The sequence below is a fragment of the Myxine glutinosa genome, chromosome 5, assembly GCF_964187855.1.
Source record: "Myxine glutinosa chromosome 5, kmMyxGlut1.1, whole genome shotgun sequence".
NCBI classification, from domain to species: Eukaryota; Metazoa; Chordata; class Myxini; order Myxiniformes; family Myxinidae; genus Myxine; species Myxine glutinosa.
In genome coordinates, this window is record NC_136265.1 from 18,674,999 (window position 1) to 18,695,680 (window position 20,682).

Consider the following 20,682-nt stretch of genomic DNA (forward strand, 5'->3'; position numbering starts at 1 on the left):
GCGCAGTGTTCAAGTATTCACGATACTCCGCACAGTGTTCAAGTATTCACGATACCCCGCACAGTGTTCAAGTATTCCCAATAATCTGCGCAGTGTTCAAGTATTCCCAATAATCTGCACAGTGTTCAAGTATTTACGATACCCCGCACAGTGTTCAAGTATTCACGATACTCCGCACAGTGTTCAAGTATTCCCAATAATCTGCGCAGTGTTCAAGTATTTATGATACCCCGCACAGTGTTCAAGTATTCACAATAATCTGTGCAGTGTTCAAGTATTCACGATACCCTGTGCAGTGTTCAAGTATTCACGATACTCCACACAGTGTTCAAGTATTCACGATACCCTGTGCAGTGTTCAAGTATTCACAACAATCTGCGCAGTGTTCAAGTATTCACGATACCCCGCACAGTGTTCAAGTATTCACAATAATCTGCGCAGTGTTCAAGAATTCACGACACCTCGCCCATGTTCAAGTATTCACAATAATCTGTGCAGAGTTCAAGTATTCACAATAATCTGTGCAGTGTTCAAGTATTCACGATACCCTGTGCAGTGTTCAAGTATTCACAATACTCCACACAGTGTTCAAGTATTCACGATACTCGACACAGTGTTCAAGTATTCACGATACCCTGTGCAGTGTTCAAGTATTCACGATACCCTGTGCAGTGTTCAAGTATTCACGATACCCTGTGCAGTGTTCAGGTATTCACGATACCCTGTGCAGTGTTCACGTAATCACGACACCTCGCACAGTGTTCAAGTAGTCACGATACTCCGCACAGTGTTCAAGTATTCACAATAATCTGCGCAGTATTCAAGTATTCACGATACCCCGCACTGTGTTCAAGTATTCACAATACCTCGCGCAGTGTTCAAGTACTCACGATACCCTGCACAGTGTTCAAGTATTCACGATACCTGGCGCAGTGTTCAAGTATTCACGATACCTTGCGCAGTGTTCAAGTATTCACGATACCTTGTGCAGTGTTCAAGTATTCACGATACCTTGCGCATGCGCAGTGTTCAAGTATTCACGATACCTTGTGCAGTGTTCAAGTATTCACGATACCCTGCACAGTGTTCAAGTATTCACGATACCTGGCGCAGTGTTCAAGTATTCACGATACCTTGCGCAGTGTTCAAGTATTCACGATACCTTGCGCAGTGTTCAAGTATTCATGATACCTTGCGCAGTGTTCAAGTATTCACGATACCTTGCGCAGTGTTCAAGTATTCACTATACCTTGTGCAGTGTTCAAGTATTCTCGATACCTCGCGCAGTGTTTAAGTATATTCAGGTGCGCCTTGCCGTTGGCGGGTGTTTCATTCTTGAAAATTACCGTGAACTGCAAATCCGCGATGCGCAAACTTAGGCGGTAATGGGGAAAATAGAGTTAGGGACTTTATTTCACCTAACATGGTGAAAAATAACTTTAAAATTGTCCAACCTGCCGTCTTAATTAACATGTTTGCGCATTGTTTTTGTGTTATTTATTTTCATGAATAAAAGAGTTGCTAAGAACATACAATAAAGTTTATTTTCTTGAGTTAAGGTCATCAAACTTACCTTTAATAATAATAATAATGAGGAACTGGTGATGTGATGTTGATGCTGATGGTGGCGACGATAGAGGAGTTTATGGAGATGATGGCGATGATGATGTTGGAAGGTCGTGTTGACGGCCAATGTTAATAAGGTGAATAAATGGGGGGGGAATAGTCCGCCATCCCACGATTATTCGAGCGCATTGACCACAATCCGCAAACGTCGTCTCAATAAATTCATCGGGATAGAGCGAATCCACAAAGGGGAAAACAACGAACGACAAGGAACTCCCGTACTTTAATTTTAATAAAATTGTGATTTTAAAGATCTTTTTTTAATCCGGAAGTTTAGCACTAGTGAAGGGGTCTTGTACATCAACCATACACTGTAATAAGATGACGACCAGTCTCAATTAGGAGATGGAGGCTTTATTGATTGGTACGTCGGCAGGACGCGACCTCCCTGTAATGATGAATATCGATATACTGTATTGCATGGTTCATGGAAGTATGTGGAATCACAAAGGTGATTTGTGTTCTACAATCTTCAAGTACATAACTCAATTTAAATGAGGGTTTAAAGAGGTTTAAAATGCATATGTTATAAATAAAACGCATTACTTGCAAAATCCGCACAGTGTTCAAGTATTCACAATTTTAAACCTTTATGATGGTCAGAGACCTTTATGATGTCTCTGATTCCATAGTATCTCTCCCGGGCTACTCCCTCCTCCGGTATGATAGACCTGAGCCTCGTCCTGGAGGCGGGGTTGCTATCTTTATCAAAAACTCTCTTCCTCACTCGCCCTGCACTGCACTCTCTCCACCTCACCCCCAGGAATACCTCTGGCTACGGCTTCCCCTTCGCTCCCACCTCTTGTTCATATGTGTGTTGTACCGTCCACCAAACAGTGATGACTCCATCTACATCTCGCTGTCTGATGATATGGACCAACTTCTATCTACTCATCCCAACTCTCTCTTCCTCATATGTGGTGATTTCAACTGTCATCATGCCAGTTGGCTGGGTGTGGGTACCTCTCTCACCAGCCATGGCTCCTCAGCAAAGGACTTCTGCGACTCACTGGGACTGACACAATCTGTCAATTTCCCGACCCGGATCTCAGTCAACGGAACATCTTCTCTTCTGGACTTGGTTATGACTAACTTCCCTGAAAATGTCTGCTGCTCTTCTTCTGCTCCGATCGGATCATCTGATCATGTCCTTGTTAAAGTGGACATCTCTCTGACCATCCTCAGGGAGCCTGCTCAGCGTCGACGAGTCTGGCATTTCACTCAGGCCAACTGGCACGGTCTTCAAGCAGCCATCAATCATCTGGACTGGTCTCCCATCTCTACCACCTCTGACATCAACTCATCCTGGGAATTCTTCCAAAGTAAATTGCTCTCTCTCATGCACAGATTTATCCCATCTCGTCTTCAGTTGTCATACCCTTCCTCCCGTCCATGGTACACGGAATCTTGTGGTGAGGCTGTTGCCCAGAAACAACTTGCCTTCGTCTCCTGGAAAGCAAATCCAACGGAAGGAAATCTCATTTCCTTTCACAAAGCCCGAAACAAGTGTGTGTCCACCCTCAGGAGAGCCAGGAAACAATATCTCTCCGTTCTCAAGACCGAACTCTCTTATCTGTCTCCCTCTTCCAAATCCTGGTGGCGTCTGGTCAAATCCGTTTCTGGTGTTTGTTCCCCCTCCATCCCCTCCCTTACCTCAAACGGCGACACAGCTGACTCCGCACGTGAAAAAGCTGAATGCCTCAACTCTGTGTTTGCCTCTAAATCTTGTGTCCCAAACCCATCCCTCTCTGTACCCACCATACCCAGTCGTACCCTGCTGCTCCTGGACTCCGTGTCCTTTCCTCCTGACAAGGTGGAAAAGTTTCTGTCAACCCTCGACTCCGATTCTGCAACTGGACCCGACGGCATCAGCCCACGGGTCCTAAAATCCTGCTCTGCTGCTCTATCTCACCCTCTCTCTGTTCTCTTCACCCTCTCTTTTGCTCAAGGTCAACTGCCATCTGCTTGGAAATCAGCCAACATCACCGCTTTGCACAAAAAAGGTGCAAAAACAGATCCTAGCAACTACAGACCAATCAGCCTTCTCCCAATTATCAGCAAAGTCATGGAATCCATCATTGCTTCGGATATGAAATCTTTCCTCTTCTCCAATGGCTTGATCTCTGATCATCAATTTGGTTTCAGACCAGGTCACTCTACTCTGGACATGCTGCTTCTGCTGTCTCAACAATGGATGGAGGTCCTCAATGCCAAACAGGAAATTAGAGCTGTCTCCCTCGACATATCACGTGCCTTCGACACGGTCTGGCACCCCGCTCTGCTCACCAAACTCTCCTCCTTTGGTATCCATGGAAATCTCCACGCATGGCTGGCGGACTTCCTCTCTAGTCGTCGTCAACGTGTGGCCCTGAATGGGTTTCTCTCATCTCCTCTTCCTGTTCAGGCTGGAGTTCCCCAAGGCAGTGTTCTGGGCCCCGTGCTTTTTCTGGTCTTCATCAATGATCTCTCTGACTCTCTCGAAAATCCTCTCTATCTCTTTGCTGATGACTCCACTCTCTGCCGCTCCATTCCTCTTCCCTCAGATCGGCAGTCTGCTGCCTCCTCACTCTCTGAAGACCTGGACAAAATCACAGACTGGTCAAACAAGTGGAACATGTCTTTCAATCCTGACAAATCTCACACTCTTACTATGTCTCTCCGAAAAGATCGACTGGACAACCCTCCCATCTACTTTCTCAACAATCCTCTCCAAGAAGTTCTGTCGCTCAAGATTTTGGGTCTCACTATCTGCCATGATCTTTCTTGGGAAAACCACATTTCCAAGCTGGCCTCCAAAGCCAGTCGCCGACTGGGCATCCTCCGTCGTGCCAAGTCCTTCCTCGGCACACCTGAGCTCCTCACCACATACAAGGCTTTCATCCGCAGCTCAATGGAATACTGTTCTCCCCTATGGGCCGGTGCTCCTGCCTCACACCTAGCTCGGCTTCACGCTGTTGAAACCAAAGCTTTCAGAATTATTGGAATCTCCCGTGATGAAGCTACATCTGAGGGCCTTTCACTCACTCACCGCAGGCAGGTAGGTGGTCTTTCTGTCTTCTACCGACTCCTCTCCGGCCTTGCACCCCCAGCTCTCTCTGTGCTCTGTCCCCCAAATATTCCTACAGGTCGCACAAGATCTGCCAGCAACCCTCTGATGGTTAAACTGCCGAAATCTCGGCTCTCTGCTCACCTTCACTCTTTCATTCCTCTTTTCTCCCGCCTCTGGAACAAACTCCCTCACTCCCTTCAATCCCACTCCTCCCTCCAGGTCTTTAAAACAGTTGTTCACCACCATCTCTTATCTTCCCCCATCCAAAACCTTGATCTTTTCTACCCCCGCTAATTCACCCCAGATCCACCTTGTTTGAAATTCCAACCTCTTTCCTGGAAGTCCTGGCAGTGTCCATATGTTTTATACCTCTCCCACCGCCCCCTTCCCATGCCCCCCCCCCCCCCAAAGCCCTCGCCCTCTCTCAGATCTCTCGATGTCTCCATGTCTCTCGGTCCCTGCTCTCAAATGTTGTGTTTGTGTCCTTCCCCCTCTCTCCCCATCTTGTCTACCGCTCCCGATGTTATATGTTTCATGTGTCGGTTTGTCTTTCTGTGTGATTAATGTTCGCTCTTTCACGAGCCTCGATCTTGTATACAAAAAGAAAAAAAAAAAAAAAAAAAAAAAAAATCGAAGATTTTTCAACTGTTTTGGTCGGTTGCGTTTGTTATTCTGTCTGTCTGTCTGTTAATCACCTACAGGTCACAATTTTAAACCGATCATCGTGAAAATTGACCAAGTTGTAGAGGTCATCACAATTGAGAAGCCAATTTTTTTTTTTTTTTTTTTTTTTTTTTTGCATACAAGATCGAGGCTCGTGAAAGAGCGAACATTAATCACACAGAAAGACAAACAGACACATACAACAAATAACATCGGGAGCGGTAGACAAGATGGGGAGAGAGGGGGAAGGACACAAACAAAACATTTGAGAGCAGGGACCGAGAGACATGGAGACATCGAGAGATCTGTGGGAGGGAGAGGGCTTTGGGGGGAGGCATGTGAACGGGGGGGGGGGGGGGGTGGTGGAGAGGTATAAACATATGGACACTGCCAGGACTTCCAGGGAAGGAAGTTGGAATTTCAAACAAGGTGGATCTGGGGTGAATTAGTGGGGGTAGAAAAGATCAAGGTTTTGGATGGGGGAAGATAAGAGATGGTGGTGATTTTGAGGTCAAAGGTCATCTGGAGGTCGAATTTCTAAAATCGCCATTTCTCATCCAATTGACTTGTAAATTGAACAGCATTTGTATATTGAGTCACTGAATTGGGAAACGTACTATTTTTTAAGTCAAAGGGTAATAGGTCAACTCAAGGTCAAACTTTCAAAATCATCAATGTTCATCCTATTACGGTAACTTGTAAATTAAACAGCAATTACATAGTGTATCGCTGATTTGGGAAACTTGCTATTCAAGGTCAAAGGTCAACTCAAGGTCAAACTTAAAATATCAATTTTCATCTGAAAAATCATCAATTTTAATCCGATTGATCTGAGCTTTGATTTAGATCTTCAATTTTAATCTTGATGAAATGGACAATTTGATGTATCCATGACAACCTTTTTGGGGGGGAGGAGTCGATTTTGCGAGTCTCATGCTCTGCATGATGTCTTCTTGGTGTCTGTATGTCTGTCTATCTGTGTGTTTGTGTTTGTGTGTGTGTGTGTCTGTGTGTATGTGTAGGTATGTATGTGTGTGTGTCTGTGTCTGTGTGTGTTTGTGTCTGTCCAGGCCGTAACTTTTTTTTACCATTTCAGCTTTGTCATCAAATTTTCACCAAAGCTTTATTATAATAATATGGAGAAGGGAAATTAATAATTTTATCAAAAGGTCAAAGGTCAGCATCACATAAAATTATCCATTTTCATCACATTGACCTGAAATTTTAAGAATTTGCATATTCGGTCACTGAATTTTTATTTTTATTTTTATTTTTTGTATACTGAATCGAGGCTCGTGAAAGAGCTAACAAAATTGATTATTGATTATTGTGTGTCTTAATTGGTTCACCAATGAAAAGCTACAAGCCGAATACATTTTTAGATCAAAAGGTCAAAGTTCAAGGTTGTGTAAAATAATCAATTTTCCTTTTGTGTTTTTTTTTTAACTGTTTTTGTTATTTTGAGCATACAGAAGAAGAGGAAGACGACCGAGGACAAACGGACGTGGACGGGCTTTGCATTTTCACATGCTTTCTAGCTTTTCTTTTACGACCAGGTCAGATTTTTATGAAGAGGTTAATTTTAAGCCAGCGTATCATTTTTGATCAATTTGAGATTCCATTCTTGAGACTTCCAGACTCAGCAAAGTATAAGTATTCCATACTTTTCTTACAATTGGCCTTCCGAAGGACAGTGACTTTAAAAGCATGAATATCAGTGCCATTAGCAGTGGCTGAAGGGGTTAATAAGCAGATGGACCTTTTCACAAGAAAGATTTTCCATCAATCAACCTATCCACCCAACTGTCATCCATTTCTGCCACAATGGTGCTTCTCATAAAGCTGTCCTTCTATAAACATCATCAGCATTTTTATGTTTAGAAACTAAACTTTGGAGGAAATGTGATCAGCACAGCCTTCAGCCAGTTAGACATTGAAGTAGCTGTCGACACGTCCCGTTTGTACTGAAAGGTGGCCCTACCATTCTCTTTTGTCTTGTGCAGGGCCTGCGCGGCATGCCTGTGCACGATAACAGAATCTTTGATATCCTATTTTAATTATGATGCCTGAGTTGCATAGCAGCTCTCGCACACGTCTGTGCCGTGACCTTTTTGGAATTGGCAGTCCTCAACCTCCCTCGACTGTCTTTCTTCTATCTTTGGCACTGTCTTTCCATAAATGAAGCCATTTTCGGTGATGGAAATTTGGGTCGAGATGTGTAATGGTGGCCGAAGGGAGGTTAAGCTCCATCGTGGCAAGGTTTCCTTAACGTGCCATGAATGTCATGGTCTGAATAAAGGCGTTTCACATGTTGCTGCGCTGTCTGAACATTTCCATTGGCACTGGGAGTAAAGGCTCAAAATCGCGATGAGGGACGGTTCCCAGCTGACAATTTGGATGGCCAATGAAACAGGCAAACAGTAGTAGTAAAGTAAATCTTCAGATTCATCCATCTATCTCCATCTCCCTCCATCTCTCTCGATCTCTCTCAATCTCTCTCCATCTCCCTCCAATCTCTCTCCATATGTCTCCAATCTCTCTCCAATCTCTCTCCATATGTCTCCAATCTCTCTCTCAATCTCTCTCCATCTCCCTCCATCTCTCTCCATCTCCCTCCATCTCTCTCCATCTCTCTCCATCTCTCTCCATCTCCCTGCATCTCCCTCCATCTCTCTCCATCTGTCTCCAATCTGTCTCCATCTCTCCAATCTCTCTCCATCTCTCTCCATATGTCTCCAATCTCTCTCCAATCTCTCTCTCCATCTCTCTTCATATGTCTCCAATCTCTCTCCAATCTCTCTCTCAATCTCTCCCCATCTATCTCCATCTCCCTCCATCTCTCTCCAATCTCTCTCCCATCTCTCTCCATCTCCCTCCATCTCTCTCCATCTCCCTCCATCTCTCTCCAATCTCTCTCCAATCTCTCTCCATCTCTCCCCATCTCTCTCCATCTCTCTCCAATCTCTCTCCCATCTCTCTCCATCTCCCTCCATCTCTCTCCATCTCCCTCCATCTCTCTCCAATCTCTCTCCAATCTCTCTCCATCTCTCCCCATCTCTCTCCATCTCTCTCCATCTCTCTCCATCTCTCTCCATCTGTCTCCACCTGTCTCCAATCTCTCTCCATCTGTCTCCAATCTCTCTCCATCTGTCTCCAATCTCTCTCCAATCTCTCTCCATCTCTCTCCAATCTCTCTCCAATCTCTCTCCAATCTCTCTCCAATCTCTCTCCATCTCTCCCCATCTCTCTCCAATCTCTCTCCATCTCTCTCCATCTCTCTCCATCTGTCTCCACCTGTCTCCAATCTCTCTCCATCTGTCTCCAATCTCTCTCCAATCTCTCCATCTCTCTCGATCTCTCTCAATCTCTCTCCATCTCCCTCCAATCTCTCTCCATATGTCTCCAATCTCTCTCCATATGTCTCCAATCTCTCTCTCAATCTCTCTCCATCTCCCTCCATCTCTCTCCATCTCCCTCCATCTCTCTCCATCTCTCTCCATCTCCCTGCATCTCCCTCCATCTCTCTCCATCTGTCTCCAATCTGTCTCCATCTCTCCAATCTCTCTCCATCTCTCTCCATATGTCTCCAATCTCTCTCCAATCTCTCTCTCCATCTCTCTCCATATGTCTCCAATCTCTCTCCAATCTCTCTCTCAATCTCTCCCCATCTATCTCCATCTCCCTCCATCTCTCTCCAATCTCTCTCCCATCTCTCTCCATCTCCCTCCATCTCTCTCCATCTCCCTCCATCTCTCTCCAATCTCTCTCCAATCTCTCTCCATCTCTCCCCATCTCTCTCCATCTCTCTCCAATCTCTCTCCCATCTCTCTCCATCTCCCTCCATCTCCCTCCATCTCTCTCCAATCTCTCTCCAATCTCTCTCCAATCTCTCTCCATCTCTCCCAATCTCTCTCCATCTCTCTCCATCTCTCTCCATCTGTCTCCACCTGTCTCCAATCTCTCTCCATCTGTCTCCAATCTCTCTCCAATCTCTCCATCTCTCTCCATCTCTCTCCATCTGTCTCCAATCTCTCTCCATCTGTCTCCAATCTCTCTCCAATCTCTCTCCAATCTCTCTCCATCTGTCTCCAATCTCTCTCCATCTCTCTCCATCTGTCTCCAATCTCTCTCCATCTGTCTCCAATCTCTCTCCAATCTCTCTCCATCTCTCTCCATCTCTCTCTCCCTTTTCTGCACAGCGGCTGTTGCACACTTGCAATTGTGGGGCGCTGCTTACCCCTTGCTCCTGTTTCCATCTATAACCCTTTATTACCTCCACCACCGAAGGTGGATGGAGTTTATGTTTCCACCCCTGTCTGTCCATTTCCCTGTTTGTCTGTGAGCAGGATATCTGAAAAACTAATCAACGGATTCGGATGAAATTTGGTTTGGTTTGGTTTGGTCCAGTGTGTGGCATCATAACAAAACTGGGTGGATGAGTTAGGTATGTCATAAGAACAAGCCAATTCGATTCTGGTTCAGGTCCGGATGCAGATCTGGCCGATCGGTGGGATACAAAACGTACACAGTTCACTTTTTCAGTTTATTTTTTATTTTTTTGGGGATACAAGATCAAGGTTCGTGTAAGAGCTAACCTTTTCTATTACAGTAACTTGAAAATTTGAAAAGGATTTACATATTGGCTAACTGAATTCAACCACCAACTATTTTTGACATCAGCATAGGCCAAAAGGTCAACAGAGGGCAAAGGTCAACAACAATATCAAATTTCTAAAATCCTCAATTTTCATCCGATTGACTTGAAAATTGAAGGGGATTTACATATCAGTTAGCTGAATTCAATCAACAACTATTTTTGAGGTCAACATAGGTCACAAGGTCAACATAGGACATAGGTCAACCACTTTTTTCAAATTTCTAGAATCCTCAATTTTCATCCGATTGACTTGAAATCTGAATAGGATTTTCATGTCAGATTACTGAAACAAACTACCAACTATTTTTGAGGTCAACATAGGTCAAAAGGTTAACATAGGTCAAATTTCTAAAATTGTCAATTTTCATCTGATTAACTTAAACTTTGATTTGCATATCAGCTCACATAATTCAACCACCAATTATTTATGAGGTCAAAAGGATGCTCTACCGAGTGCCATTCTACTTTGTTCTCTTTTGCCAAATGTCGCTCTATGAGTGATTTTTCATTACTTGCGAAAATCGAAGGTTTTTCAAGTATATTGGTTGGTCTTGTGCGTTATTCTGTGTCTGTCTGTCTGTCTGTCTGTCTTTATTCGTCAGTCGCCTATAGGTCACAATTTTCAACCAATCTTCACAAAACTTCACCAAATGGTAGAGTTAGTCATAAGCAAGAAGCCTTTTGTTTTTGGGGTTAAAAGGTCAATAGGTCAACATAGGCCAAAGGTCACCAGCTTTGTCAAATTTCTAAAATCCTCAATTTTCATCCGATTGACCTGAATTTTGAAGAGGATTTGCATATCTGGTCACTGAATTCAACCACCAACTATTTTTGAGGTCAACATAGGCCAAAAGGTAAACATAGGCTGAATTTCTAAAATCCTCAATTTTCATCCGCTTGACTTGAAATTTTAAGAGGATTTGCATATCTGGACACTGAATTCAACCACCAAGTATTTTTGAGGTCAAGATAGGCCAAAAGGTAAACATAGGCCGAATTTCTAAAATCCTAAATTTTCATCCGATTGACCTGAAATTTGAAGACGATTTGCATATCTAGTCACTGAATTCAACAACCAACTATTTTTGAGATCAACATAGGCCAAAAGGTAAACATAGGCCAAATTTCTAAAATTCTCAATTTTCATCCGCTTGACTCGAAATTTGAAGAGGATTTGCATATCTGGACACTGAATTCAACCACCAAGTATTTTTGAGGTCAACATAGGCCAAAAGGTCAACATAGACCAAAAGGTCAACAAAGGTCAAATTCTAAAATCCTCAATTTTCATCGAATTAACTTGAAATTAAAAAAGTTTTTGCGAAACTGGTCACTGAATTCAACCCCCCAACTATTTTTGAAGTCAATAAATGCCAAAAGGTCAATGTAGGCCAAATTTCTAAAATCCTCAGTTTTCATCTGATTGACTTGAAATTTTAAGAGGATTTCGATATCTGGATACTGAATTCAACCACCAAGTATTTTTGAGGTCAACATCAGCTAAAAGGACAACATAGGCCAAAAGATCAACATAGGCAAAATTTCTAAAATCCTCAATTTTCATCTGATTGACTTAAGATTTTAAGAGAATTTGCATACCAGGTCACTGAATTCAACCACCAATTATTTTTGAGGTCATTATAGGCCAACAACTTGTTTTAGGAATTTCGCAAGTATCGTGCTATGCACAACATATTTCTTGTTTGTTTGTCCAGGCGATATCTCAGCCATCCTTTGAGCTAGGAAGCTGACATTTGGGCACAATAGTGAGCAAGTACTTTGGCAAAAATGTATTTTTTGTTTTATGATTCATCAATTAATAGATTCCTAATTTAATTATTATTGATTTATTTTTATTTATTTTTATTTTTTGTATACAAGATCGACGCTCATGTAAGAGCTAACATTGATCACAAAAAGACAAACTGACACATAAAACATATGATAAAGGGAGCGGGAGACAAGATGGAGAGCAAGGAATTCGGGAGATCTGTGGGAGGGGGAGGAGGCATGCGAGGGGGGTGGGGGGGGGATTAATTTATTAAGTACTTATTTACTGTATTTTCTTTCTCATCTGGGAAATCTCTCAGGCACCTTTTGAGCTGGGAAGCTGATATTTGGACATGACAATGACCAAGTGATTTGGTTGTAAAGGGTATTTTTGATTTATTGATTAATCGATTATTCAATTAATAGATTAATTATTTAATTATTTGACTAATTCATTCATTTTCAAAAAGTTAAAGATTCAGATGAAACAGTGGTGGTTTAGGTGTTCTAGTCGCCAATTGATTAAGAAATTAATTTTTTTATGATTATTATTTATTTCTTTTAATTATGCAATGAATCAATCAATTTATTGTACACTTCTCCTTCCCAATACCGTCTCTATGTGCCGCACGCTGGAGGATATGTTATTTATTTATTTAGCCAGTGGGCGGTGTACTTTGAATGCATCTGTAATTGTCTTCTTTTTCTTTTGTCTTCCCTTCCTTTGCTTTCTCCATGTTTTCCCCTATACTAGCTTTGGTATATCCTGTGGAAAGCTTTAACATTAGAATATCGACGCATTCCCAATATGCGGCCCTTAAAGCCCTTAAAGCCCTTACACAGAAGCAGGGCATTATTTGTGTTCCTCAGGATGAGGTTGGTGTAGAATATATTGTCATTGCCATGGGCAGCATTATCGGGATAGACAAGATCTGCACAGCTTACTTACTTGGATGAACAAGTGCGGACTAATTTTCATAGCTGAAGAGCAATTGATGCATAAAATTATCGCGCCTTGTTTTTCTACTGATAAAGGCCACTTTGTCTTGGCTTCGCGACTCCATACACCAACCGTGAAAGTAACACTTTCTAATGTCCCACCGTTTATTAAGAATGAGACAAATAACTGAATTATCTTGGTTTGGCTCTGTGGTATCTCAGGTTACAGTGTTGCTTCGGGCTGTCATAACGGGCCAGCTAAGCATGTGGTGTCTTGTCGGTGATGGGCGTACAACCGTACATGGTACTTCCCACCTCTCATGTGGATAATGTTCAGAGTATTCGGTTTTTATTTCCGTGTTGACAATCATAACTCTCAATCATAACTTAATGTGACAAAGCCGAATGCGTCATCTCTGTGTTTGCCTCAAAATCTTGTGTCCCAAACCCATCTCTCTCTGTTCCCACCTTAACCAGTCGAACCCAACTGCTCCTGGACTCTGTGTCCTTCTCTCCTGACAAGGTGGAGAAGTTTTTGTCAAACCTCGGCTCTGATTCTGCAACTGGACCAGACGGCATCAGCCCACGGGTCCTAAAATCCTGCTCTGCCACTCTTTCTCACCCTCTCTCTGTTCTTTTCACCCTCTTTTGCTCAAGGTCATCTGCCAGCATCTTGGAAATCAGCAAACATTACCGCTTTACACAAAAAAAAGGTGCAAAAACAGATCCTTGCAACTACAGACCAATCAGCCTGCTTCCAATTTTATCAGCAAAGTCATGGAATCCATCATTGCTTCGGATATCAAATCCTTCCTCTTCTCCAATGGCTTGATCTCTGGTCATCAATTTGGTTTCAGACCAGGTCACTCTACTCTGGACATGCTGCTTCTGCTGTCTCAACAATGGATGGAGGTCCTCAATGCCAAACAGGAAATCAGAGCTGTCTCCCTTGACATATCACGTGCCTTCGATACAGTCTGGCACCCAGCTCTGCTCAACAAACTCTCCTCCTATGGTATCCATGGAAATCTCCACGCATGGCATGCAGACTTCCTCTCTGGTCATAGTCAAAGTGTGGCCCTGAATGGATTTCTCTCATCTCCCCTTCCTGTTCTGGCTGGAGTTCCCCAAGGTAGTGTTCTGGGCCCTGTGCTATTTCTGGTCTTCATCAATGATCTCTACGACTCTCTGGAAAATCCTCTCTGTCTCTTTGCTGATGACTGCACTCTCTGCCGCTCCATTCCTCATCCCTCAGGTCGGCAGTCTGCAGCCTCCTCACTCTCTGCAGACCTGGACAAAATCACAGACTGGTCCAACAAGTGGAACATGTCTTTCAATCCTGACAAATCTCATACTCTTACTATGTCTCTCCGAAAAGACCGACTGGAAAACCCTCCCATCTAATTTCTCAACAATCCTCTCCAAGAAGTTCTGTCGCTCAATCTTTTGGGTCTCACTATCTGCCATGATCTTTCTTGGGAAAACCACATTTCCAAGCTGGCCGCCAAAGCCAGTCGCCGACTGGGCATCCTGCGTCGTGCGAAGTCCTTCCTTGGCACACCTGAGCTCCTCACCACATACAAGGCTTTCATCCGCAGCTCAATGGAATACTGTTCCCCTCTCTAGGCCGGTGCTCCTGCCTCACACCTAGCTCGGCTCCATGCTGTTGAAACCAAAGCTTTCGGAATCATTGGAATCTCCTGCGATGAAGCTCCTGCGATTGGAATCGTCAGCGTCTCCTGCAATGAATCTCCTGCGATTGGAATCTCCGAGGGCCTTTCACTCACTCACCGCAGGCAGGCAGGTTGGTGGTCTTTCTGTCTTCTACCGACTCTTCTCCAGCCTTGCTCCTCCAGCTCTCTCTGTGCTCTGTCCCCCAAATATTCCTACAGGTCGCACAAGATCTGCCAGCAACCCTCTTATGGTTAAACTGCCAAAATCTAGGCTCTCTGCTCACCTTCACTCCTTCATTCCTCTTTTCTCCCGCCTATGGAACAAACTCCCCACTCCCTTCAATCCCACTCCCCCGTCCAGGTCTTTAAAACAGCTGTTCACCAGCATCTCTTATCTTCCCCCATACAAAACCTTGATCTTTTCTACCCCAGCTAATTCACCCCAGATACACTTTTTTGAAATTCCAACTTCTTTCCTGGAAGTCCTTGCAGTGTCCATATGTTTTATACCTCTCCCACCTCCCCCCAAGCCCTCTCCCTCCCACAGTTCCCTCGATGTCCCTGCTCTCAAATGTTGTGTTTGTGTCCTTCCTCCTCTCTCCCCATCTTGTCTACCGCTCCCGATGTTATATGTTTTATGTGTCGGTTTGTCTTTCTGTGTGATTCATGTTTGCTCTTTCACGAGCCTCGATATTGTATCCAAAAATAAAATAAAATAGTGTATGCCTCAATCAGCACGTTAAAATGTTTTGCCTGTGGCGAGTTTGATCATTTGAAACGTTTTTGCCCTCAATCCGGGTCTTCTTCGGCCGAGCAGATGGCCTCATTGGGCATTGCTGCTCGATCTGCCCCATTTGCTACAGTCGTGGAACCGACCTCAGTTGCTGTCTCAGACAACCCAGCATTCATTTCTATGGTTGGCTGTCAAGCTTCAGGAAAAAAAAAAACTTAATCGGTAGTTCACTGCCATTGCTGCAGTGTCTTTTACACCACCTTATCTAACACCAGTGCCATTGGTTTTCCGTACCTGTTGCTTGTGTCCTTTACAACATCCTTAAAAACAGTAAGTTTCCTGTTTGGAAGGATTTGCTATTTTGTTTCAAAGCCAGACAGGCAAAAGAACTGAAGCAATCGCTTTACTCCTCTGTGCACATGCGGGATGAGAAGCCGTACAATATTTCCAAATTAAGAGCCAACGTACCGCTAAACTGCAGATCTTTGGAAATGCAAATAAGTTGACTCGTGTTCAAAATGTGAAATAAAATTAAAAGAATTAACTAGTTCCTCGAGCATAGAATGACAGACACACAGACGGAGTGAACCAATTGCTTTCCCGCACTTTGCGCTGCGCACGCCAAGCTAGCAGATTTACATAAAACACTTTTTTTTCTCCCCAACTTCTCCGGTTTCCGAGCGGGAAATATTGATGTCAGAAGGTCGGATGTTGTTTTCATCTCTTTAATCATATTTTATGGAAAGAAAATGGCGCTGGTTAAATCTTTGTGTGAAGCGACATCTAAATTTGGCAAACTGGTATCTGCGTGCGCTAAATGTGAAGGGACGTGCTTTGAAGATAACAAAAAGCCAGAACTTTTAAATAATTAATAAATCTGAATGTGAAAGCACTTTCACTCCCGGTGCTGCGGTCGATTGATGCTGTTCTTCGGGCCTAGTTTTGAAGGAATTTTCCAAAGTTAACATTTCAATATAAGCCTTAAAATATTGTCATTACCTTCCTCCATAACCGCTCATTCATTTGTGCCCAAATTCTCTTCGCCAGTACTATGTCGCTTCTCAAATTTTAAAACATAATTCAAACTTGGTACAGATATGTACAATGATGTAAAGATCAACTGATTCGATTTTGGGGTACCGAGGTAAAAGGCCAAAGGTCAGAGGTCATGTCAGGTAAAAATGTGATAACTTGTGAACAGCTGAAGGGATTTAAATTAAAACTTGGTACAGGTATGTATAATGATGTAAACATTAACTGAATAAATTTTGGGGTCAAGAGGTCAAAGGTCAGAGGTCATGACAGGTAAAAAATGTGATAACTTGTGAACAGCTGAAGGGATTTAAATTAATACTTGGTTCAGGTATGTATAATGATGTAACCATGAATTGACTAAATTTTGGGGGTCAAGAGGTCAAAGGTCATAGGTCATGTCAGGTAATGTGATAACTTGAGAACAGCTGAATGGATTTAAATCAAACTTGGTACAAGTATTATCATGATGTAATAATGTGGGCGGATAAATATCTGTCGACGTCGTGACGTCAAAGAGTGTTGTTCTGGTTTCTTTATTACCTGGCACATGCGAAGCGAAAAGTAGGGTTAAGTAATTGGTTTACTTTGTCGGTGTGTCTGTCTGTCCACATATGTCAGTTTATGATCGAGGAACTACTTGATTTCGATTGAATGTTATATTTTGAACACAAATCGGACCATCAATCGGAAAACGAACCTGTAGTTTCATAGTACTTTGGCTTTGAATTTGTCCCGATGGCACATGCGTAGTAGCACAGAGAAAAGTGAGATAAAAACAAAATTCTGTCTGCTTGTCTGGAACAGAAATGAGAATCATTCCAAACAGGAAACTCACTGTTTTTAAGGACGTCATAAAGGACACAATCAACAGACATGAATACCTAATGTACGTGTTAAATAAGGTTGTGTATAAGGCGCTGCATCAATGGCGGTGAACTTCCAGATATTTTTTTTACAACATTTAAAGTCTTTATTTTATTTGAATTAAATTATTTACTATAGCACTGCAGAATACAAATCGCTTTTTCCCACTTTCAAAACCCTTCAGTTTCATAGTACTGGGACATGTTAAATTAGGTGGTGTATTAGACTGCATTAACGGTGCTAAACGTATTGAATTTTTATTTTTTATTTGACCTTTTAAATAAACTTTTTTTTTTAACTCTACATGGGTTGAGGTGGTCTATTAATTCTTCAGTATATAAAGGGTGTAAGCTCGTGGAGGAGGTGAACAACAAAGTGCAGCAAGTTTACAAACTACCGCACTGCATGGTGGGGTGGACATACATAGGGAGGAAAGGAGTAATAACACAGGGAGTACAGCCTTTGATGTGATCTGATTGGCAGATAATAGGCCAAAGAGATGTAGCCACTACACCTCTTGGAATAGCTGTCCAGAGAAGTGGATTGGATGGTTTGCTGGATGGAGAGACATCTGCCTTGCCTCTTTGGTGTACGTGCATCCCCTCACCCATATACCCCTTGGTAGTTTGTAAACCCGCTACCCTTTGTCATTTTGACATTCACCTTCCCAATGAGCCAAGGCCTTTGTATAAAAGTAAAACCTGTAGCAAACCTTCATTTTTCATCGACGTAATTTTGCATGACGTCATGACAGAACAATCATTGTATGCTGTTGTTATTGTGACGTACCACAATACGATGCATTTTTACTTATCTTGTGTCATTTCTGTACTCGTAATCTCTCATTGAGGGCGTCGGTCCTCAACTAGAGACATCCACTTTCTCCTGTCATCCCGGCAGTATTTGGGAAATCGTTGGCCAATCAGGAGGCGGACTATCCGTACTTCGCACCTTTCGTCTACTGCGTGTACTCAAACTCGTGCGCTTTCTGCCGGCCCTGCGTCGTCAACTAGTGGTCCTCATGCGGACGATGGATAACGTTGCCACCTTCTGCATGTTGCTCATGCTCTTCATCTTCATCTTCAGGTAGATCACTGGAGGGAGCAATTGTTTGCGAATAAGTCTTACGGTATACATGTACAGGTATGCAATAATTTTTTTAACACTAATGGATGCCATTGTGCTGCCCACCCACTCTCTCAGCATTCTGGGCATGCACCTGTTTGGGTGTAAGTTCAGCACACAAACTAAGAGAGGAGACACCCTTCCTGACCGCAAGAACTTTGACTCGTTGCTTTGGGCCATTGTCACCGTTTTCCAGGTACCTGACGTTCACTTATATGATGTGTACAAACTTTATACATTTGTTTTGGGTGCAATTGGACTGTTGGACAAGGTGTTTAACAACCTCATGGGCATGTGTGTGCAATGTTGTGTCAGAAAGAGTGTTTTGTTTACCAAAGATAAAATATCCATTTCTAATTGTGTTTGAAGGTAATTTTCGAATGTAATAACATGGATTTATTTGCCCCGTCATGCTTTAAAACAAACCAGCGAACTATTTAATAACTGGAATGGCAGGTAATCGTGCCCCAAAATCACCTAATACAATATATAACAACAACAACAACATGCATTTTAAGGCCATTTTCCCTGCTAGAGCGGGGGTTAGCGTTGCGGTCCCCATGACAATCTTCTCCATTTGCCCTATTTTCTGCATCTCTCCTTGTTAACCCCCTTGCCCGCATTTCTTCTTCCACCATCTTTAGCCAAGTCTTTCTCGGTCTTCCCCGTCCTCTACTTCTTTCCACATACATTTCCATCACTCTTCTCAACCAGTCACTTTCATCCTTCCTCAACACATGACCAAACCATCTCAACCTGTTCCTCTTCACAGCATCAATCACAGGCTCTATTCCCATCATCTTTCGCAATTCATCATTTGTCTTCCTCTCTCTCAACGACACTCCGCACATCCACCGAACCATTCACATTTCCACCCTTTCCAGCCTTCGTTGCTGCTCTACGTTCAATACCCATGTCTCGCTCCCATAAATCATAACACTTTTCACACATGCAGCATACACCTTTCCCTTCAGCTTCAACGACGCTCCCCTCCTCATCAGCACGCCACTCAGTTCCCGAAACTTCTTCCATGCACATCTCACTCCAGCAACTGTTGCCGAGTATGATCCACCTTCTCCATTCAGCATGTCTCCGAGGTAGCAAAATGTTTTCACACCTTCCAGCTTCACGCCGTCTCCAAGATCCAACTCAACATTTCCTCCATCTGTAGCTCCCTCTGTGCACACCTTACATTTGAATGTAGCTGCCACACTGGTTAATGACCCTCTCAGACCACGACATTTTTGATGAATCCACTCAGCGCACATTGTACATTGAATGGAGTTCACTCCGCCACCCTTCCTGCACACAGCACACGGCCACTTCCCAGTTCTTTCCACCTCACCACATGCTTTACCACTTGCCATCACCTTCGTCTTTCTGATATTCACCTTCAGACCTTTTGTCTCCATACATTCCTTCCACTTGTTCATCTTTTCCTTCAGTCCATCCATACTTTCCGCAATCAACACCAGATCATCTGCATACAACAACTCCCACGGTAAACCCTCCTTTACGGTCTGAGCCAGCACCTCCATCACAGCTACAAATAGTAGTGGACTTAGTACCGACCCCTGATGCACTCCCACCTTCACCTCAAACTCACCACTGTTCCCGTCCTTCGTCCTTACAGCTGTGCGCGATCTTTTGTACATTGCCATCACGACTCTGATCAACCATTCCTCCACTCCTAACTTCCTCAATGCCCATGTCACTGCTTCGCATGGACCCCTATCAAATGCTTTCTCCAGATCAACAAACCCAAGAAACAACTTCTTCCTTTTTTCCATGTACTTCTCCTGCAACTGCCTTACAATAAAAAACGCGTCTGTCGTTCCTCTTCTTGGCATAAATCCAAACTGCATTTCGTCGATCTTCACTTTCTTCCTTATCCTCCTCTCCAACACCCTTTCCAATACCTTCATTCCATGCTCGAATAACTTTATCGCTCGATACGAGCCACAGTCCATAGGGTCACCTTTCCCCTTGTATAGAGGGACGAGGGTACTCAGTTCCCAATCCACTGGAATGCGGCCTTCTTTCACCACCAGATTACAGATCTCTGTCATTCTCTTCACACCCCAACTTCCTGCTGCCTTCAACACATCTCCCACAACTCCCGTCGGCCCTCCCGCTTTTCTACTCTTCATTGCTTTTATCGCTTCCTCAACTTCCTTCTCAGTTACCTTCTCTGCCGGTCCTAAAACTGGGTTACTCTCCATGTTGCCATCCCATTCATTCTCTGCATTCAACAGCATTTCCATATATCTCTTCCATCTTCCTTTAATTCCATCTCGGTCCACAATGATTTGTCCCACTTCATCCTTCAAGCAACTCACCCCCATCACATCACACCTCTCTTTCGCTATCTGCTTTGCAATCCTGAATACCGCTCTCTGACCCTCTTCCAAATTCAAGCGTTCTCCGAACATTTTCCTACATGCCTCCTGCGCCTTTGCTACCTCTTTCTTTGCAGCCTTCTTGGCTGCCTTATAACTTTCATGCTCTGCTTTTTCTGCCCCCGTACCCTTCGCCTTCTGCCACTCCT

At 43.5% G+C, this 20,682-nt stretch overlaps 2 protein-coding genes across 2 annotated transcripts in view; both read left to right on the top strand.

Moving 5' to 3' along the window:
• Window positions 1–20,682, top strand: part of LOC144892212 (uncharacterized) — a 623,022-nt gene that overhangs the window by 134,206 nt on the left and 468,134 nt on the right. The gene's annotated exons all lie outside the window — the stretch shown is intronic.
• Window positions 1–20,682, top strand: part of LOC137428722 (voltage-dependent T-type calcium channel subunit alpha-1H-like) — a 231,558-nt gene that overhangs the window by 82,053 nt on the left and 128,823 nt on the right. Inside the window, exons 10-11 of the mRNA XM_078777047.1 lie at window positions 17,910–18,095; window positions 18,213–18,330. Of these exons, the coding sequence (XP_078633173.1) occupies window positions 17,910–18,095; window positions 18,213–18,330 (304 nt within the window). The remainder of the gene's footprint in view (window positions 1–17,909; window positions 18,096–18,212; window positions 18,331–20,682) is intronic.